This window comes from Pelecanus crispus, chromosome 4, assembly GCF_030463565.1.
Source record: "Pelecanus crispus isolate bPelCri1 chromosome 4, bPelCri1.pri, whole genome shotgun sequence".
In the NCBI taxonomy this organism is placed as follows: Eukaryota; Metazoa; Chordata; class Aves; order Pelecaniformes; family Pelecanidae; genus Pelecanus; species Pelecanus crispus.
Window position 1 is genome coordinate 43,297,721 of NC_134646.1, and position 19,588 is coordinate 43,317,308.

General features: G+C 39.2%; 1 protein-coding gene across 1 annotated transcript in view; it reads right to left on the bottom strand.

Annotated features, from left to right (window-relative positions):
- SPOCK3 (SPARC (osteonectin), cwcv and kazal like domains proteoglycan 3) overlaps window positions 1-8,280 on the bottom strand; it is a 252,657-nt gene extending 244,377 nt beyond the window's left edge. The window contains exons 1-2 of the mRNA XM_075709123.1: window positions 8,156-8,280; window position 7,971 (exon numbers count right to left, since the gene is read on the bottom strand). Coding sequence (XP_075565238.1) covers window position 7,971; window positions 8,156-8,280 — 126 coding nt within the window. The remainder of the gene's footprint in view (window positions 1-7,970; window positions 7,972-8,155) is intronic.
- Between the last annotated feature and the right edge of the window lie 11,308 nt (window positions 8,281-19,588).

A 19,588-nucleotide genomic window follows, 5' to 3' on the forward strand; every position in this document is an offset into this window, starting at 1 on the left:
TTGAAGTCATCAGGTATAACTGAATGATTCCTGAGTAAATTTAATTAAAAGATAATTTTGGGGGGGGGGGGGAGTTAATAAGTTTTAACTTATTTTAACTTACACCTTTCTCAGACAGTCATCATGCTGCAAGAGAGTAATGCTGAAAAATTTTTTACTTGCCTGCAACAGAAGTCTCAAAGCAGCCCAGTTTGAGCAAAGGAATATGCTTTACAGCATGGAGCATACTGTATTAGAATGGCTTGAGAAGTTTCAGAGATGTTAAATCCAGACCAACAGATCATCTGAAAGGTATCTTCCAGGTGGAAATTGTTCACAATGCTTCCTTGTATTTTTCATATTTGCTTTAGGAAGACTGTTGTGGAGCAAAGAGATTCCTGATGAGGGAGAGAATGGCACACAATTGCACTGGCTTTGGACTGCTGAGAGACAAATGAAATAAATCCTTAAACCTATGAATTCTCCATCAATTTTGGAGAATGTCTTAGAAATGGTAATGAATGGAAACCGAAAAAACTAGCACGTTTAAGGATGAGTTCAGAATGGACAGGTAACACATTCCTGCTAGAGTTCTTTGAAGATGTAACTGTTAACATAGATAAGGGGAACTAAGAAAAATAGTCTTTGAAATATTCAGATAGCCTTTCGCCACCTCCTTCTAACATCAAAAGGAAAAATAGTTGAAGCAGAGACACTGAGAGTAATACGTAACAGTCACTGGGAAGAAAGACGAGCCAAAGTTGCAAAGATGAATTTCTGGTAGTTTCACACTTAGAGTTGGACCCTGAAATATTTCTATACTTATCTAAGTACCAACCAAGTTGGGGGGCGGGGTGTGGGGGGTGTGTTTGTTTGGGGTTTTTTTAGATCATACGTGTAAGTTAGAAACACAATATACCATGAAGTTTGTCAACCAGTTACTTCCCTTGAAATAGCTGAAATGGTAGATGGTGTTCTTGTTGTTCTGTGTCCTGAAGAGGTGAGTGTGTCAGTAGATTATATCCCATAGCAAATGGCCTATGAGAATGGGACAAGACACCATATTTGTCACCAGGACATTGGCCTTGCTTGTCCTGGGTCAGTGCAAACCTAAGAGCTCTGCTTTTCTATTCAAATCCAAGTAATATTTCACACTGTTCTGATACCATAGCTTCTACAGCTCTACTCAAAAGATCATGTTCAGAGTCAGTATCTGATATTGCTAGCCACTTATCATCATAACAGACGATAGCATTGTAATGTTTGCACAGCTTCTGTCACTCTGTTGAAGTAGGTAGCTCATCCCACCATCTGATACTTAGAAGGCACTGATGCATTTGTTTGATTAAAATTGCATATAGCTGTCCTTCATCTAGGTGTATATTACCTGCAAAGAGTTTATCCCAGAAGTTGCTGTAAAATTTACATTATCTTGGCTTGCACTTTTCCATCATTAAAAGGAAAGGTTCTGAACCATAATCCTGAAATACAAGTTTTACCTTATTTCCTCAGGACTTTTGTTGTTATTTAATTCTCCAATTTTTTTAAATTTTATTTTAAAATTCTTTAATCATTTTCCTGATAAGTGATTATTCTACCCAAATTATTTTTACTTCTGTGATTTATTTCTACATAGCTAGAGTGTGATTTGGTGCTTACCACATGAATTAATTACATAGATTAAGAGATTCTTCTCTTTTATCAGTGATGATCAGGCATTCAAGGACAGATGAAAGTCATAATACTAGATTGGATTACACTGGATTAGATTCAGTTCTGAATTTCTAAAATGTGCAAGGCTATTTGGACCTCTGGGTTTATTCTAAACATTTGTAATTTAAAGACATGAAAGGTTATCTATTAGATATGCAAGCTACTTCTCCTTTAATCCAGCCCACCAACTAAAGAGGCTGGAAAACACTGTGTAACCCTTGTGAAGGTTATACAGTGGAAAGACCTACTGTTTAATGCAACACAATATTCTGAAGTACTAAAGCAACTAAAAGGTAATAGGAGGAAGGAATATAAATGGATGGAGAAGACATGAAGCTCTCCCTTATCTACTTCCTGCAGACATTAGGAATGGAAAAAGATGGTATTTCACTTTTTATTGCTGAATTTGGAAGACGTGGTTCTAAATGAGCTGCTCTTGCTCCCTGTTGTTTTATGTAATAGATGGGGAAATTTTAATGGACTTACTGATGATGTCCCAAATTCATTTAGCCTCCTAGTGATACAGCTGAATGTATTTCCAAACTGTCGAGATAGCTTAAAAATCAATTTTGGTATCTAAGCTCTAGCAGTATTTGATGAGTTCTTATTTGCTCTTCCAAACCAGCTGGGAAACAGGTAGGACAGCGACCTTTCTTCCATCTGGGTAGGGAAGGAGAAATTTCTAATCAAAATGCTTTCATTTGTGGATTTCTTCTTTATTTCCTTTAACATCTGGCTAGAATTAAGTGCCACCATTTAAAAAGCATGGGGCATGGTTCAGGGAAAAAACTGTGCATTCAGAATCACATACATACTCTTCTCAACTTCTTTTCTCTCAGAAACTGTTATTATGCCCTTGGTATCTACACCCAACTTTGTATCAGATGAATACTGCCAACAGTGTAGCAGCATCAGATGCGTCATTTGCAGCTATTTCATGAGCCACTGTCCTGGTTTCAGCTAGGATAGCGTTAATTTTCTTCCTAGTAGCTGGCATAGTGCTGTGTTTTGGATTTAGTATGAGAAGAATGTTGATAACACACTGATGTTTTTAGTTGTTGCTAAGTACTGCTTATGCTAGTCAAGGACTTTTCAGCTTCCCATGCTCTGCCAGGTGCACAAGAAACTGGGAGGGGGTACAGCCAGGACAGCTGACCCAAACTGGCCAAAGGGCTATTCCATACCATATGACGTCATGCTCAGTATAGAAACTGGGGGGAGCTGGCCAGGGGGCAGCAATCGCTGCTCGGGGACTGGGTGGGTATCAGTCAGTAGGTGGTGAGCAATTGCATTGTGCATCACTTATTTTGTGTATTCTTTTATCATTATTGTTATTGTTACTTTATATTCCTCTGCTGTCCTATTAAACTGTCTTTATCTCAACCCATGTGTTTCCCCCGCCCCTCACCCCAATTCCTTCCCCCATCCCACTGGGGTGGGGAGGGTGAGCGAGTAGCTGTGTGGTGCTTAGTTGCCAACTGAGGTTAAACCACAACAGTCACCAACACTAGTAAAATCATGAAGGAAAAAATTATAACCTTGTTACCTACCAGACTTAAAGCAAAAGTTACTGGTACCTCAAATGCTGAATATAATTATGGGGGGGAAAAAAAAAAAAAAAAAAAAATCACAGAGCAGTATGGACGTCTCTTTGCAAAATAGGATCTTAAAGATAAAGCAAGAATGAATTCTTAAGGACCCAAAAAGTAATAAAATGGCAAAAGCTTAATCTTTCTATCCTCCTCCTATGCACTTTTGCAGGACTGAAAGAGGTTTCACTTTGCCTTCACTTAAAACCACACTCTAGTATAAATTCTGTAACATTGTGAAATGTATTGGTGATAAGTCAGACTGCCTATGGTGTACAGGGGATACTGTTCTCTAGGTATATGGTCCTCAAATCCAATAGCAAATCTGGCTCCATATAAATATAAAAAAATATTAAAAGATATTTTCTCTTAGTCCAGATATTTCTAATCCTAAATCTGTAGCTGACTTGTGTTATGAATCACCTTACTAATACGCCATGGGAACCCACAGAGAGCAAAATTACAGAGCTGTCAAACTCTTCTGATGATTAGTACTCTTACAGAGCTCTAAACTCTCAGATTACATCTCCAGAGGTCTTGCTACATGAAATTTCAGTATAAATAGCTGATTTCTTCAAAATTATTTGCTGGATTCTTTAGGGATATATTATCATATCAGCTTTAAGTCACTGTATTTGAGACTTTCTCTCTGAAGGAGGAAACCTAGTCCGTTCTTAGAAAAGTGCCCTTGAAATATAAACCAGGGTGGGTTACTATGGTCATACCAGCATTTAAATACACCAGTCATGAACTGTTTTCATGTATAACTGCTCACATTTCATACCTGACAATAAAAATTGAAGTACAAAAAAGATCCCATTCTGCATCTTCTGTGTTTTCATAGTGTTGAATAAATGCAAGACCTTATAGCAGAATTTGGTAAGACAACCCACAAGCCATTTTTTTCCTTTGCACATTAAAAGGTCTTGAGTACAAAGAATCTCCTGCCGTGATTGTTACATCACACTGTTGATAAGTTTCCTTGCTGAGCAAAGAAATCTCTATCAGGCTTGATGAAAAGGACATAGTCGTTATTCTGAACTGCATTTATCATCATCTTCATTTCAAACTTCCTGTTTTTCTTTGCCATGGCTTCTTTTCCTTAAATCCTCCTGTTGCTGCTCATTTCCTCACTCTGCTGCAGAAGTCCATTTCTAGGCAGGGAACATTGCAGTTATAAAAACCTCAAGAGACTGTTGAATCACTAAGCTTCCCCTTTCACAGGACAAAAATACTGTAATCAGTATGTATAAAGCAAAGCAGGCAGTCTATTCTCAATTCCAGGCCACATGTACTACCCCTATTACGCATTGGCCAAATTCAAGGAGATCATTCCAGGGCAAAACATATTAATTTTCTTTGTACTTCCAAGAGGACACTATGACAAGCAACTTATTGACTCTTCTCCTATATTTAATTTGGATCATACAATGAGAGTATTGCTCTGTAGAACATTGAGAAAAAGCAAACTAAACCAAACAAACAAAAAAAAAAAACCCCAAAAAGGATAGCGTAAACCCTCATCCTGACTGTATTCTTGCAAAGGCTGGATATGGTCCTGAGTAATGAATTTACATTTACACATTCTTCCTGTACTACATCCAGTTTTTAAGACATATCTGAAGTGAATCAGCCACTCACTGTCACTAACCAAGATGCCTCCAGTAAACAGGGATATCACAAGGTATCAAGATACCTCAAGAGGAGGATGGATCACAAAGATGTTCACTGGGAGGAGCTGGCATGCAAGTTAAGGCTCAGAGCTAAGCCGCTGTGCCCTGCCCTAGCCTGGACTCTAGCTAGGCTTTCTGTACAGTAACCAGGCACAGGAGCTCTCTGCACTTCCCTCCAGCCAGGCTCACACATCTGAAGTCTGTCTCTAAAGGTCTAGCTTCATACAGTTTATCAGTTCATCCAAGCAATGTAATAAGAACACATCTTGGTTGGTATGAAAATGCCAATTAAAAATGTGAAAATGAAAAAAAAATCTTGTGTTAATAACTTTTTCATTGATTAGCTGATTTTTACTGGTTGATTGTTTTTGTTGGGTTTATGATTTGGAAGGGGAGGGGTTGTTTGCTTTTAGAGCAATGGGTGGATACTGTTAAAGAGTAATTTGTTGTTACTGTAAATCAGAATTTTAAATTGTGGTGGATGTTAGTATATGAGATCTGGTCCAGATTCAGACTTCACTTATATGGCTATGAATATGGAACAAATCTGATTTCATGAACTAGCCCAGAGTTACAGTAATGACAGAACTGAATCTCACCCTCCACAGCAGAAAGGTCCTTTTATATGCTACGTTATACTTTCTCCCAGCAGCATTGCCAGAAAAATCTTAAAATAGTTCCTAGCTGAATCAAATTAAGTATATTATGCAACAGTTAACTATAATCACTTTTTCCCACAACTTCTTATATGGTGTTTTTATTGTTGAAGTCTCAGGTACATTTCCATCAGTAGGAAACACCAAGACATTTTAAAAGCTTTGCACATAATTGCCTTTCTATACCATTCTGCATGCTTTGCCTAAACAGTGTAATTTTTTTTTTTCCTGTTCTACTCTAAACCCCATGAAATGAAAGAAATTGTAAAACACAATTTCCCGTATGAATTATCACATTTCTTGTGATTAGATTTTGGGTAGTTATAATGTTATCTGTTTCTTTTGACAAGTACAATTATTGTTGGCATGTGCACCCAAATTGTATTTCATTTTCTGAAGCAGCAGCTCATTACGATTGGTGAAGTCTCTAGTAAAAGGAAAGCACAGAAGAAGTACTTTATAAATATTGACTTACTCTTAGTACCTGTCAGCAAAAATGCAAATGGCCACAAATCACAGCTGCAAAGGAAATGCAATAAAACCCAGAAACAGATACTATATACACTGGCAAGGGTAAAGCGATTTCCAGACTCCCATATGTCTGAACTGGAAACACTTAGACTAAACAAAACAAAGATGCTCCAGCTGGACATTTTGGTCCATAATTAACATTATATCTATATTCATTCTGTGTCATTATCAGATACAATATTTTATGTTAATGTTAGTTTTACGAGATAGCTCAAAGCTAACATGGTTCATAGTTGTCCTGTTCTGTTCCTTGCCTGGCCTATGGTATATTTGACTTCACATATTTGAACACAGTAACATATCTGCATTGTTTTATGTGGTCCAGGCTTTGATCGTGGTCAAATGATAAGGACTAACCCACAGCCATATTGTTCAAGTCACATTAACTGTGTCCATACTACATATTGTCTGGAGTACACAGTGACACCATAATTGTTCTGTAGTGTTTGTTTCTTCAATACATACATAGCTGTGGCATGCAGTGTGCACTATGCTCACATCCCTTCTACCTTGGACAGCTGATACATGTGTTATTTATGTGGCCACATCATATATGAGCCAGCCTTTTTAAATCACTCATGACCTAAGGATGCAGCCTGATTTCTGATCTGAAACCTCCTGCTGTTGCTGCTTGTCAAGAAGCAAAAACTTTGCAGGGATGACACTGAGCAGTTATTTAGCAACTGGATCCTGCCCTCTTGGAGTTACAGTGTTCGTGGACCTTCAGAGGATCTCCATACTAAATGTCTTGCTTTTCTGAAGCCTTAGAAATGAACTTACTGTTCCAGCTGTAAGACTGGTAACGAGGAATAAAATTTCTTTGAGGCCACTGTGGAAGTGAGTTCTTTTTAAACACAGAGCTTGAGTTCATTTACCGCTATAGTATCCCTATGGTCACTACAAAAGACAGTTTGCCTGCATATATATAATATCCATTCACTGCTGCATTCCCTTCCTATAGAGTAAACCAATTTCTTGAATGTTATTGTGATCACTATGTGTCATTAGTTGCAGTATCTTAGTACAGTTTATATCAGTTTCCCCACTCAGTTCCACATGTGCACCCAGGACAATTAGGAATGTCTCCTGGCTCCTCAGGGGAAACCCTGGCTTTGTTGAAGTCAGTGAAAGTTTAGCACTTTACTAGAAACACAATTTTTCTGTCCCTGTTGAGCATCTACTTGATACATTTTGCACTTGTGTAGCTGATCAGTCAAAGCAAGCTAGAGGAAGATACATTCTGCACAACAGCGTTCTCAAGTGTATACAATGGTAGTTTCTGTAGAAATCCCTGAATTAGTTTATGATTCAAGTCTCAAGTTGGTTCATTGTTTTGTTTGTTTTTTTTTTAAAAAAAAAAAAAACCCTCTACACTGATATAGCATTAAGTGGTTCATAGACATGTCATGTATAAAAGAAAAAGAATTCAAAATACTACTGATTCCTTTGCCTTCTGCCTCTAGTTTTTTCCCCATCCTGAACACAGAAGCCAACTTCAAATACATCGCTGACAAAAAAAAATTTAAGTGTCTTCTTCCCAGAAATGGCTTTTTGTTACAGGACAGAAAATAAAATGGTTCAATTTTATATTTGTTTTATTCACAGCAGTTTCAGGCTTTTACTGTGGCCATCATTGCAGAAGCATATCCATTAAAAATAGACCTCAGACATTTTATTTAGTGAAGTAATTTGTGCTTTATGTACATATATAAGCCTTGATATGCAACTGTTACACAGATAGCAAAGACTGGCTTGCCTTTTTATCTCTATGAAGACATTTAGAAAACATGATTACTTTTTTTTTTAAAAAAAAAAAAAACCACACATACACTTCTCCACATTATCCTAACCCCTCAAATACATCAAAGGTTGACTGAAGGACAAACATCATATGGAACTAAAAATACCAGAATGCACATTTTATCAAATGGATAGCAAAAAGCAGTGCAGGAAAAGGGTCAATGGTAATGGTAAGGAATGATAGATGGTAAGAAATACAGGGAAGTGATCTAGCTGTTCATTTTGCCTGTTAGATGAATCATGTATGCTGCTGTACATCTGTAGAACAGCAGGAGATGTTTCATGAGACCTGTGAAAAATGCAGAGGTATTGTTTGGGAGAACTGCAGCTCTGGAACATGGAGATATTTCTAGGGACACCTACAAGATGCCTCGATCCTCCTCCTAGGTAAATCAGAAGGATTTCTAACATTGGCTTTAAAAGGGAGTGGGATTGATGCTTTTGGTTTGCTGATGAGGCAATGTGGAAAAAGGCCATCCATGAACTTGTATGCCAAATGAGAAAAAGTAGAGCAGATGAATTTGATATTAGGGAACACTTAGCTAAAGCACTGTCATTCAACGTAAACACCCAGGAGTGTAAGTACTATCACAAGAAACAAAGCTACTTTCTTTTAATATAAGTAGCTTTGAATTAATGTAAAATACTCTAAGGAAACGTGATCAAAATTCAACAGTGTAAAAGAAATCTAGCAAAGGAGAGCTCAAAAGGAATAAGAGATAACTGAAATTCATCCAGGCTGAAGCTAAAAGGAAATAGGGCAGCAGAGACCAATTTTATCAAGTAAGATTGACTAATCAAGAACAATAGAAGCAATGAGAATATTTTTTAAAAACTGAATAGTCTGAAAAATGGAAAAGAATTTGAGGTCCCTAGGTGAATCAGAATCAAACTGAAGAGTAAGAAAGAGGCTGTTCCTCTGTTTAGGAGAGGAGAAAAGGGAGATATACACACGCAGCAATCTTGCTACACTAAGATCTTTGATTATAGTTTGCATATCTAGTTCTCTAAAGACAGTAAGTTAACTGGATGTGGCTATCCCATCATTCAAACAGCAATTCTGTTATGTGTCTGGATTAAGTGTTCTTGTAACTACTTTTTAAGATCTTAAGTCTTAGAATCTGTCTTTGCTCTGTACAGAATATGTTTCTGTCTCTTGCTGTGCTTGTTTGCCTAAATTAAAATATTTTCTTTAAAGATCCAAGGTAGCCTCCCCGCTTGTATCCAGCCTGTGTTGCACCACATGCCGCAGGGAGCCTGATTTGTGTCACATACTTGCTGTTGGTCCATTTTATGTCTGAAAAAGATTACCCTGTGAGATCCCATGAGGAAATATTTGTTCACCTTAACTAGGAAAGCTTTTCTCTTTTTATTTTTCCCATTACTTTGAAAATGTAAAAAATAAAGGAGTAATTCTTCCACTGTATATTCCCTTATTGTCCTCCACCCAGCTGGAGGCAGGGCCCCTCTAACACTGGTCATAGTATTCGTTGTTCACTCCTTGTAAATGTGAATCAAAAGTCCCTTGATTAAGATCGGGAGTAGAATTAGCCCTCCTCCTCTGTCTGGGGAACTGCTCACTGGAAACTGGAGCTGCAATTTTCCTGGGAGAACTGCCTTTTGTAAAAGATTTTCCTTGCAACTCACGCACCCGTGCCTCTAGGGTCGAGGTGGGTTTTCCATCCCACTCCCTCAAGTCCTCTCCGTGGTCACGCAGGTAAAACCACAGGGTGCCCCGTGGTGTGTATCCTCTCCATCCTCTCTCTTGAGCATAGGGACGTTGACTCCTAATGGCTGACACTGGTCCGCACAGGTGGGGAGTAAGACAGATCCTCTCTGAGTTGTTGGAACTCTCGGCCTATTTTTTCAGACAGTTTTTCCACAGCCGAGACACAGGCCCGTAAGGAGGAAGAGAGACTTTCTTCATATTCCTGGAGTCATCTAGCCACTTCATCCACCGTTGGTGCCTCGTTGTCTTTCCAGGCTAGTATTGCCAACGAGTTGGAATACGATGCTGGTGCGCTCCGTACCACCTTCTGCCACATGGATTGTGTGCACCTGACTTCATCTGGATCTTTGGGTAACTCCTCATCATTCAGGTCACTGTAAATCACCTCCAGCATGCCTAATTCCCTCAGGTACTGGATACCTTTCTCTACGGTGGTCCATTTGCTTGGGCGGTATAAAACACCCTCCTTGAAGGGATACCTTTCCTTCACGCTTGACAGAAGTCGCCTCCAGAGGCTGAGTGTTTTTGTCCCTTTTCCAATTGCTTTGTCAATGCCCCCTTCCCTGGAAAGGGATCCCAGCTGCTTGGCTTCCCTACCCTCTAAATCCAGGCTACTGGCCCTGTTATCCCAGCATCGGAACAGCCAGGTGATGATGTGCTCACCTGGATGATGACTGAAATCTTTTCGCATATCTTACAGCTCACCCAGGGATAGGGTCGGGTGGTTACCATCTCATTTATGGGTTCTTCCTCCTCTGGTTCTCGTGATGGCCCTGGTTCATCCCTTACTAAACGAACTGATTTCCTTGTGTATTTTTTCTTCTGTATAGGGGCAACTGATATCGGCACAGGTTGATTCTCCATTTTAGCCGCAGTGCCTGCCACTGGGGTTGGAGTGGCTGCAGTACCTGTGGTGGGTGTTGGAGTAGCCACAGTGCCTGTAGCTGTGGTTGGAGTAGCCACAGTGCCTGTTGTTTTGTCATCCGATCCAGAGACCGTCTCTTTCCCTTGAGGGTACTGAATAGTGTTGAACATGGCTCTATAAGCATGGGCCAGTCCCCAGCATGTTGCAATGAGTTGTGCCTCTTTGGAGTTGCCAGGGTGAGAACATACTTCTTCCAAATACTTTACTAGTTCTTCAGGATTCTGCACTTGTTCAGGGGTGAAGTTCCAAAACACTGGAGGTCCCCACTGCCCTAGGTACTTGCCCATACAATCCCACACACCCTGCCACTCATAACTCTCCAGCCTTGGGGCAGATCTCTGGATGATATTCTTAAATTGCTTACTAACCTTTGTCAAAACCGAAACAATATTCCCAAGAATTATCAATAGAAGTATCTTAACTGCCCAGGGATGTTCAAAATACTGAAAACTTTTTCTAATGAGGGAGGAAGCATTATAGAAGAAGGTAGTGAAGGTGCCATTCTGTATTTACTCCACAACAAACGTCTCCGAGGAAAAGGTATAATTGCTAACTCTCTCCATGAGGTGGTACCCAAAGTACAGTAATGACTTGTGTATAAAACCCAGATACAAAACAATGCTCAAGGTCAGGATTTTGATAAGGAACCTCCCAAGCAAAACATCCTTAATCACTGCAGAGCATAGCACAATGCACAGACCAACACCAAGCTTTAACATGCACAGCCAAGAAAAGAACATGGTACAGATCAGATGAACTAATATCATGACCGGCAACTGTTAACAGACTCCTTAATACACTCTGGTTAATCTGTTATATCTCAAACCCTTTGAGCCCCATGTTGGGTGCCAAAAAAGACTGTTGTGGTTTAGCCCCAGCCAGCAACTAAGCACCACGCAGCCGCTCGCTCACTCCCCCTACCCCAATGGGATAGGGGAGAGAATCGGAAGAGTAAGAGTGAGAAACACTCCTGGGTTGAGATAAGAACAGTGTAATAATTGAAATAAGGTAAAATGATAATAATAATAATATAATAATGATGATGATAATAACAATATACAAAGCAAGTGATGCACAATGCAATTGCTCACCACCTGCTGACCAATACCCAGACAGTTCCCAAGCAGCAATCTCTGCTCCCTGGCCAACCCCCCCCCCCCCCCCCCAGTTTATATACTGAGCATGACGTCATATGGTATGGAATAGCCCTTTGGTCAGTTTGGATCAACTATTCTGGCTGTGCCCCCTCCCAGTTTCTTGTGCTCCTGGCAGAGCATGGGAAGCTGAAAAGTCCTTGACTAGCATAAGCAGTACTTAGCAACAACTAAAAACATCAGTGTGTTATCAACATTCTTCTCCTACTAAATCCAAAACACAGCACTATGCCTGCTACTAGGAAGAAAATTAACTCTATCCCAGCCGAAACCAGGACACTTATGTACCTCTACTCCCCTAGGAATAAAATCTTCTCCCAGGTTCCCTGAGGCATTGTGCTTACTTTCTCAAAATTGGTTATTCCTCTTGCTTTGGCACTCAATTCAAAATAAATGAAGGATTTTATATCAATCCTGGATTTTGATGTAGGCTGTAGTAGTAGCAAGCAGCAGTACCTTTTGACAGTGCTATAGAAGTCCTCCACAGGTGTCTTTTAATACTTTCTGGGTGTTTATTTAAGCAAAATAACTAAATATCAGCCATGGGTTTTCATTTATTAACAGTCCCTCAGGAGCAGGGGCAATCAATGTCTTGATTTGGTCGGTTTTGTAGTTTGCTTTGTAAAGCTTTTTTCCTATTTACTGCTATGTATTTATTCTAGCAAGGGAATAGTCTAAGGAGAGGAGAAGCTTGCAAGATTCGTGATTGTCAAAAGTCCCAGTTTAGTTCATGGTCTCAAGCACAGCCTTAAGAGTTTTACTGTCATCAGAAATTAGATTTAATCCTACATAGGAAGGTATATGCTTCCTAAATGCTGGAAACTTTCATTATCAAATCTGAAGATCTGCTCAACAGAAACCCTAGTTCAGAAATGGCAAGAAGTACAGATAAGCAAGACCAGCAATAAATGCTTTCTTGCAAATCCTCCCTATCACACAACTCGGACAAGAAGTTCAGAAGTCAAACAATGCACAGAAAATTAAACTTCAGTTAGGTAATGGAGTACTCTTAAGCTTCTTTTGTTCAGCACAGAATAAGGTGTAAAACAAAAGTGTGATTAATAAACAAGGTGAAAGCCTTTGTGTTTTTCCTTTGTTTTTCTTAGCTAGAACTCTTAGGTTTCTTTGAGGCAAACAATTCTTGTCAATATACATGAGTAACTGGAATCACTAATAGTTTTAGCTGCTTTCAGATCCTCTGCTAATATGATATCTACCATGATATGTCTACTGCTATAGCAGAAGAGTAAGAGCACACCTGGTGAACCTGTCATTGCTTAGCAGAAAATCAAAAATAAATCCTTGTACATATAATATGCCACTAATGTGTCATTAAAAATACCATAATCCTTTTGACAAAGAAGAGTTGCTGAAGAATGTAGGAAAAGCTGATCTTGCTGGAATTCAGCCCTGATTTTGTTGTCAAATTCTTTGCGTTGAAATGCAGTAAACTTCCTTGGGTTACAACCCTGAGGAGAAGACACTATCCATCCCAGGTGCCCAAGACAAGTTCTACGGGGGTTGGAGCTATGCATGACATTAACAATTCCATCCAGATTTAGTACCCATTATTAATAAAAAAAAAATATTAATTCACCATAGAATCCTATTGCTTTCTGTACTATAAAAGTTAGCTATCGTCCTTGTCTTGGTTAGATGACCAGCCAGCCCTAAAGATAAAACTACTAAAAATGCAAATGGGGAATTGGAGACTGAGATAAAGAAATGGCAGATTTATTAAGCAATTACTATATATTTTCTGCCTTTAGATGAAAAAAGAGGATTGATGGACTGCTGCATACCATATTCCATGGTATAATACAGTTAGGAATTGTAGTGCACAGATAGCAATGGAAATGGGTCTGAAAAGATTAGTCATATATTAAAATAGACAAAGTACTACGTGTAGCGATACATAGCTAAAAGACTGAAAGGAAATGAAGATGGAAATGAAGAAAGTTTTTTGTCACACTAGGCAAAAGATTGAAAAATATTAGAACATTACAGCTATTCAGAAAATAGCCATAGAAAAGACTCCAGTCACTTTACCCAGTCTGACAAAACTATCATGACAACCTCTCAAGTCATGGCCAGTAAAAATTTAAAAAAAAAAAAAAAAAATCTTTTTGGAGAATAGGCCTCCCAGCACTGCCTGAAATAGCACAACAGAATGTGCATTTGCAATATACCCGCTAGAGGAGTGCAAAAATCAGAAGCCTCCTGCGCTATCATGGCATGGGCTAACTTACCCTGCTACTCAGGCAGGTTTTGGTGCATCTACTTATCTCTAGCCTGCGACAACAAATCTTTCGGCTTCTGAAAGTCCTATGACTGCAGAGTAGACACATTCAAACCCTAGTTTGGCTTAAAGGGGAAGCAGAACAAGGAAAGCTCTGTAGCTAGATTTTCTTTTGCCTTGAACCTTCAGTATTGATTTCTCTGTACTATTACTTTGACTGTGAAGTAAATAGAGGTTTGGGGCATTTAAATAGTACAAGCTCACATCATGTATGTTAAGATTCTTTGTACAAAAGATAATGCCTCTCTCCCATACGTGGCAGAAGGTACAGTTTTAAGAAAGTATTCTTAGAAGGATAGCACCATTTTCACCTTACCCAAACAGGTTCAGTGTATAAAATAGCTGAGCACCACTGAAGAAGGATGGACAGCATTATGGACAAGTTAATTTAATATCAGCTGTCAGCATAGAGGATATATCACAAACATTTCACAGTGAGGAGGGGTCATGGAAAAATATGCTTTGACAGAGACCCAACATGGATTTAAGAGATAAAGGTCATAACTAGCTTGCTAGACATCTTTTAAGATCTTACCATTGCAGCAGGCAATGTATACTTTGGTTTTTCAGAAGTAACCGATAAGAGCCTAACCTGAAAATTAAGGTAAGAAGCAAGCATAACAAATGAGCCCAGCACAAGTACACACCTGTAGGGTAAAAGCAGAGCTGAAGCAACCAGAAGCCAGTGACTGGGTTGTGGGCTGAGCCACACATCCTTGTGAGGAAGCAAAGGAGATATTCTGCTGATCTCCTGAACTCCTCCAAGCAGGGAATGCCAGATTCTCTGTATGTGAAGCAAAGGGCTTCTGCAACAGAGTATCACTTTCACTCCCAGACAGGGAAGTGAAGGATGAGCTGACATGAATTAAGAAGGGAGATGCAGGTTACCCCATGAATAAGAATGACAGAATTTACTTCCCCTCTGATGCTAAGCAATAACTGAGTTGTGATTCATAGTCCCAGTCTGATCCCTGCTGCGCACTGGGGCTGCACACCATCCTCCCAGGGCTCGATGGGTTGTCAGTTCTGAACAGACCAGCACCAGACTTGCCAAAGATATAGTTATATATATATATAAATATAAAGATATATGTTTATAGGATCAAATAATTTTCTTGGAGAGGGGAGAAAAAAAATCCAACACCACAAATACAAAATCAAATTACAGCTTGATGCTTGTGCTATAATTATTTTACAGTACTTTTCACTAAAATGATTGTCAAAGTAGGGAATTTTGTATTTCAAAATGCATTGGAAAGGTCTAACATTTTGCATCCTTTTAGAGAAACATTCTTAGATTTGTTTTCGCCTGTTAGGTGGTGGGGGCAACTGCTGGGCAAGAGACAGGATCACATAAGAAGCATACAGAGAGAAGATGATGTGAACAAGATGACATTGCCGCAGCAAGCAACAGAGTAAGCAGATTTTGGTAAGAAGAGAGTTAGAATAAGGAATAAACCAGGCAAGAGGTATCAGAATTTCCTTGGAGCACATTTTCCTCTAGAAACCCCACTGAATAAAGTCAAGCTTTTCAAATCAAGAACCTTGCACAAATGCACAAATGTAAAATTTTCCAACACCTTACTTTGCACTAGTTTTTCCCACATGATGTTAAATACACAGGTGGATCTGTTGTCTGCCAGCTCTTACATTGTTTCAGAGGTTAGTATATGTGTAGTGAATAAAGACAAGGGCTTTCACAAAGACAGAAGCTACTCCTATGAACAAGGGACTTAAATGGCATCATGCAGAGCTGGATTCTACTGCTGCATCTGACACAGGACACATCTGCCTAGCACAATGCAGTACTGTGCAGAGATACTTAAGCTGGCTCCACTGAGGCTAAACAAAGCAGTTCCTTATTAGCCAGAGTGGGAATGTAAATACTAACACAGATCTGCTGCTCTCAGTATTTAAGCAAGCAGAGAGATAACTGTACAGCAATGCACTAGTGTGAAACGTAATATATCTCTGATGTGATGTTAGACTAGTCATTGAAATTAAACTCCACAGTTGGTTACCTATATATTCTACTCACAAACACTCATCTCGAGACTGTGGAGTTTGAGTCAGAGAAGTCACAACTGTATCTAAAACTGACTACAACTGTGCTTTCAAAGCATGAATTTTGCAGTGCTAGCTACTACAAAGAAGCAAGCCAGAAGCTGCTCCAGTATTGATGCTATTCAGTGTCCCAGGTCTTCTATCTAGGAAATGGAACAATATTCCTTTTCTCAGTCTCATGAAAATTAGTTTAAGCACTTGGATAAGATAATGAAGATTTACAGAAAAGCCTATGGGGGAAATAATTTTATATTTGTAATAGGGTTAGAGCAACGAACAGTAGATAAAGTTTAGCGCCATATACTGAGCAATAAGATTAAAAAGGTAGTAAATAATGGATGTGAACATTGCATTCTGCACATTGAATAAGCCAGGGATCTGGCAGGGGTAAGAGTAGTATGTGACCATGTTAAGATTGTTGCAACTCACATGCTCAAAACAGCAATGTTGAAATGATCCTAGCATTAACCACTTTTGAATATCTGACTTTGCAATCCTAGCAATAATGTTAAATTCTTTAAGAAAGGTCCAAGTTAGGCCTTAACTCTTGCAGAGAAGCCAGTCCACTTCCTTACGCATTTTTATGATGCTCTTTTCCTCATCCTCTACCCTTGCATTTTCCCAAAGGGCAAAGATTTCCCCTCAAGCCCAAAATACATAAATAACCCAAATTCAACACTATCACCTTCCAGACATACAAAGGTCTAAAAAAATGCATCACAGAGCCAATGCAGTAGCAGATCTATGGCTAACAAGAAAGGAAAATGCAGCTTATATCAGGATAAGACAGATGCACAGAAGGTCTTATATCAGGGTCTCTTTTTTTGCTTGTCTCCATCCAACCCCAATGCAAAAATGAATAAGTAAACCTACTGCTGTTCATGGTCATAACAGAATGCATCATTAGTACTCTGCTCCCTGCCCCTCACACCACTGCTACAGGCTCCCCCTTCTAGTCAAAGCCGTGAAGCAAGAGGCTCTGATGTTATGTCAGATCCAGCTTCCACATGGACTAGCCCTGAGGTGATTTTACCACTACTCTTTAATGTGCTCCCAAGCATATACAAGACAAATCAATTTCTATCAAGCTTTCAGCCCAATACATTCTTATTATGAACAGTTAATAATGTAATTATACCATGATAATCAGATGAGTTTATGACCATCACTCAATTATAATGTCAGGATACCCTTACTCACTAGCAGATGACACTGCTTTTACAATCAGTTTAATCACAAGAAAATTATAATCTCATCACCCATCAGTATCAATTGTGCATGGTGTCAGATCAGTTTGAAGAAATAATTAGTTTCTGTACTGGAATTCCCTAGGTAGTGCATATTAGTAGGCATATACATAGTTTTCATTTAAACACAAGCCGTGTAAAACCATAAACATATGGGAGCAGAACTAAAGTGTACAAGATCCAGAAATAATTGAGCAGCTTTATATATCCAGATCTTTTCATTAACCTCCTGGCAACATACCACAGAAAATGCACATTTTCTCCTCATTATTTCATAGAAAGTTTACCCAAGAGAAACACATAAACATTATTTTCATTTTTTTTTTCCAGGGGAAGTATCTATATTATCAGCTCAACTTTATTTCAGGATATGAAACCTTTGTAGATTTGTGTGCATGCTTTGCAAGAACACAGGCAAAGCTGCAAGTTAGGCTCCTAGGCACGACTCCAGATACATAGAGAAGCCGTCTTTTAATGTTGCAGGATGTTGATGATCTTCCAAGTCTCCCATTTAAAAGCTCAAACTGATGCCTTAGCAAATAAACAATTTTTCAGCACACTAACATACTGAGTCCTTAAATGTAGGATTTAGATGTGCTATGCACGAACCTATGTTTATCCCTAAACACTTTCCATCTCACTGCTATGTTAAAGACCTAAATTTAAAAACACCTAAAATCAAAGTTCAGGATCAAGTCCTTTGCTGGTATAAATTAATGAAGCCGTGTAATTGATATAAATGAATGATTTTTCATCCTTTTCTGATGAAGGAATAGGTTTCTGTATTGTGAACTAACCCCTAATAATAGGTTTAATTTACTACATTACCTTTTTTGGACCCTTTAGAAAGGGTTCAGGGAGACAAGAAGGGCCCATAGATTGCAAGTTGTAAGCCACTGTTGTAGCACCCTCCCTTTGTTCCTTCACCATTACAAGCCAGAGAAGGCATCTGAATCTCGTACCCTGAGGTGCTCACTCCCAAAGGCAGCTCAGCTGTCTGATGGGGAAGGGAAAGAAAAAAAAAAATCTGTCTTACCTCCCACATAAAAATGTTGCTGTACTTAAAAGAAAGAAAAAGATAAAATGCAAGGCTGTTATGCATAGCCAGTGTTTGAGTGCATGAAAGGGAAGACACAGCTTATGAGAGCTTCACCAAGAGCATGGATATTCTTTGTAGGGAAGTGTGTGGGCTCCACAATTCAGTAGACTTTGGGGAAAAAACGTACTATTAATGTACTTGCTGGGGGGGGGGGGGGGGGAACCTATCTCAAAAACTGCATTAGAGTGTTTTGTTTTGTTTTTTTTTTAAAAGAGCTTGTCATTGGTCCATCCGGGTAAAATTTTCAATCAATCCTTTCAAGATGTAAATTCTAAATCCTATTTCCAGGAGAGTTAGATCCAATACAGGATTTCAGCAGTGCTCAGTTTCTAGGTGAAGGGTCATTAGACCCAGAATCCAGACGGAGGTGTCCATCCAGATCCCCCTAAGGAGTATCCTGTTATTTGGGTGTCTGCTCTGACTGCTAAAGTATGATGTAAACAGCAAGCAAGACCACCTTCTTTTCATCTGCACCCTGTCACATATGGAGAAGGGAGGAGGGCCACCACAGTTAACATGTTGAGGGGCACCCCTAGAGTACAAGTGCCAGAAAGGTCCTCTGAAGGACTTAAGCATCACTTGACCTAATTTCTAGCTCTTTGCAAAGCTTAGGCAAGAGTCAGCTGGTTAGATTGGGGCAGCTGCGTGGGTACATCAAGCAAGAACCTATGGAAGTGCCAGATCAGGTAAGGAGTAGTTAGTGGTCTGTTTAGGCAGGTTTATGGGAAGGTGACTGCTGAATGGGTTTTTGGAACAGAAGTATGGGCTTGAAGTCTGTTTAAATTCCATTTTAATGTTCAATGTCCTTCTGTATGACTTGATAAGACTTTTAGACGCCTGGGTATTATTGAAAGTCAATGAGAAGGAAGTCCTGAGTCACCAAAGTACTTTTTTCTTTATTGTTCTTCCCATTAGTCAGTGTGATGTAATTATTTATGTCAAATACCACAGAGATTTTTACAGCAGAGAGATCCCAGACTTTCATATTGACATTATGCAAGTAAAAATACAATGTTGCATGAGTTTTAAAATCCTAGTAGAAAGAGGAGTTAAGTATTTTTCTGGACCCTTGCAGCCATCTAGGCTAAATGAGAATATTAAATTCAGTGATTAGTTTGCAATGTCTCTTA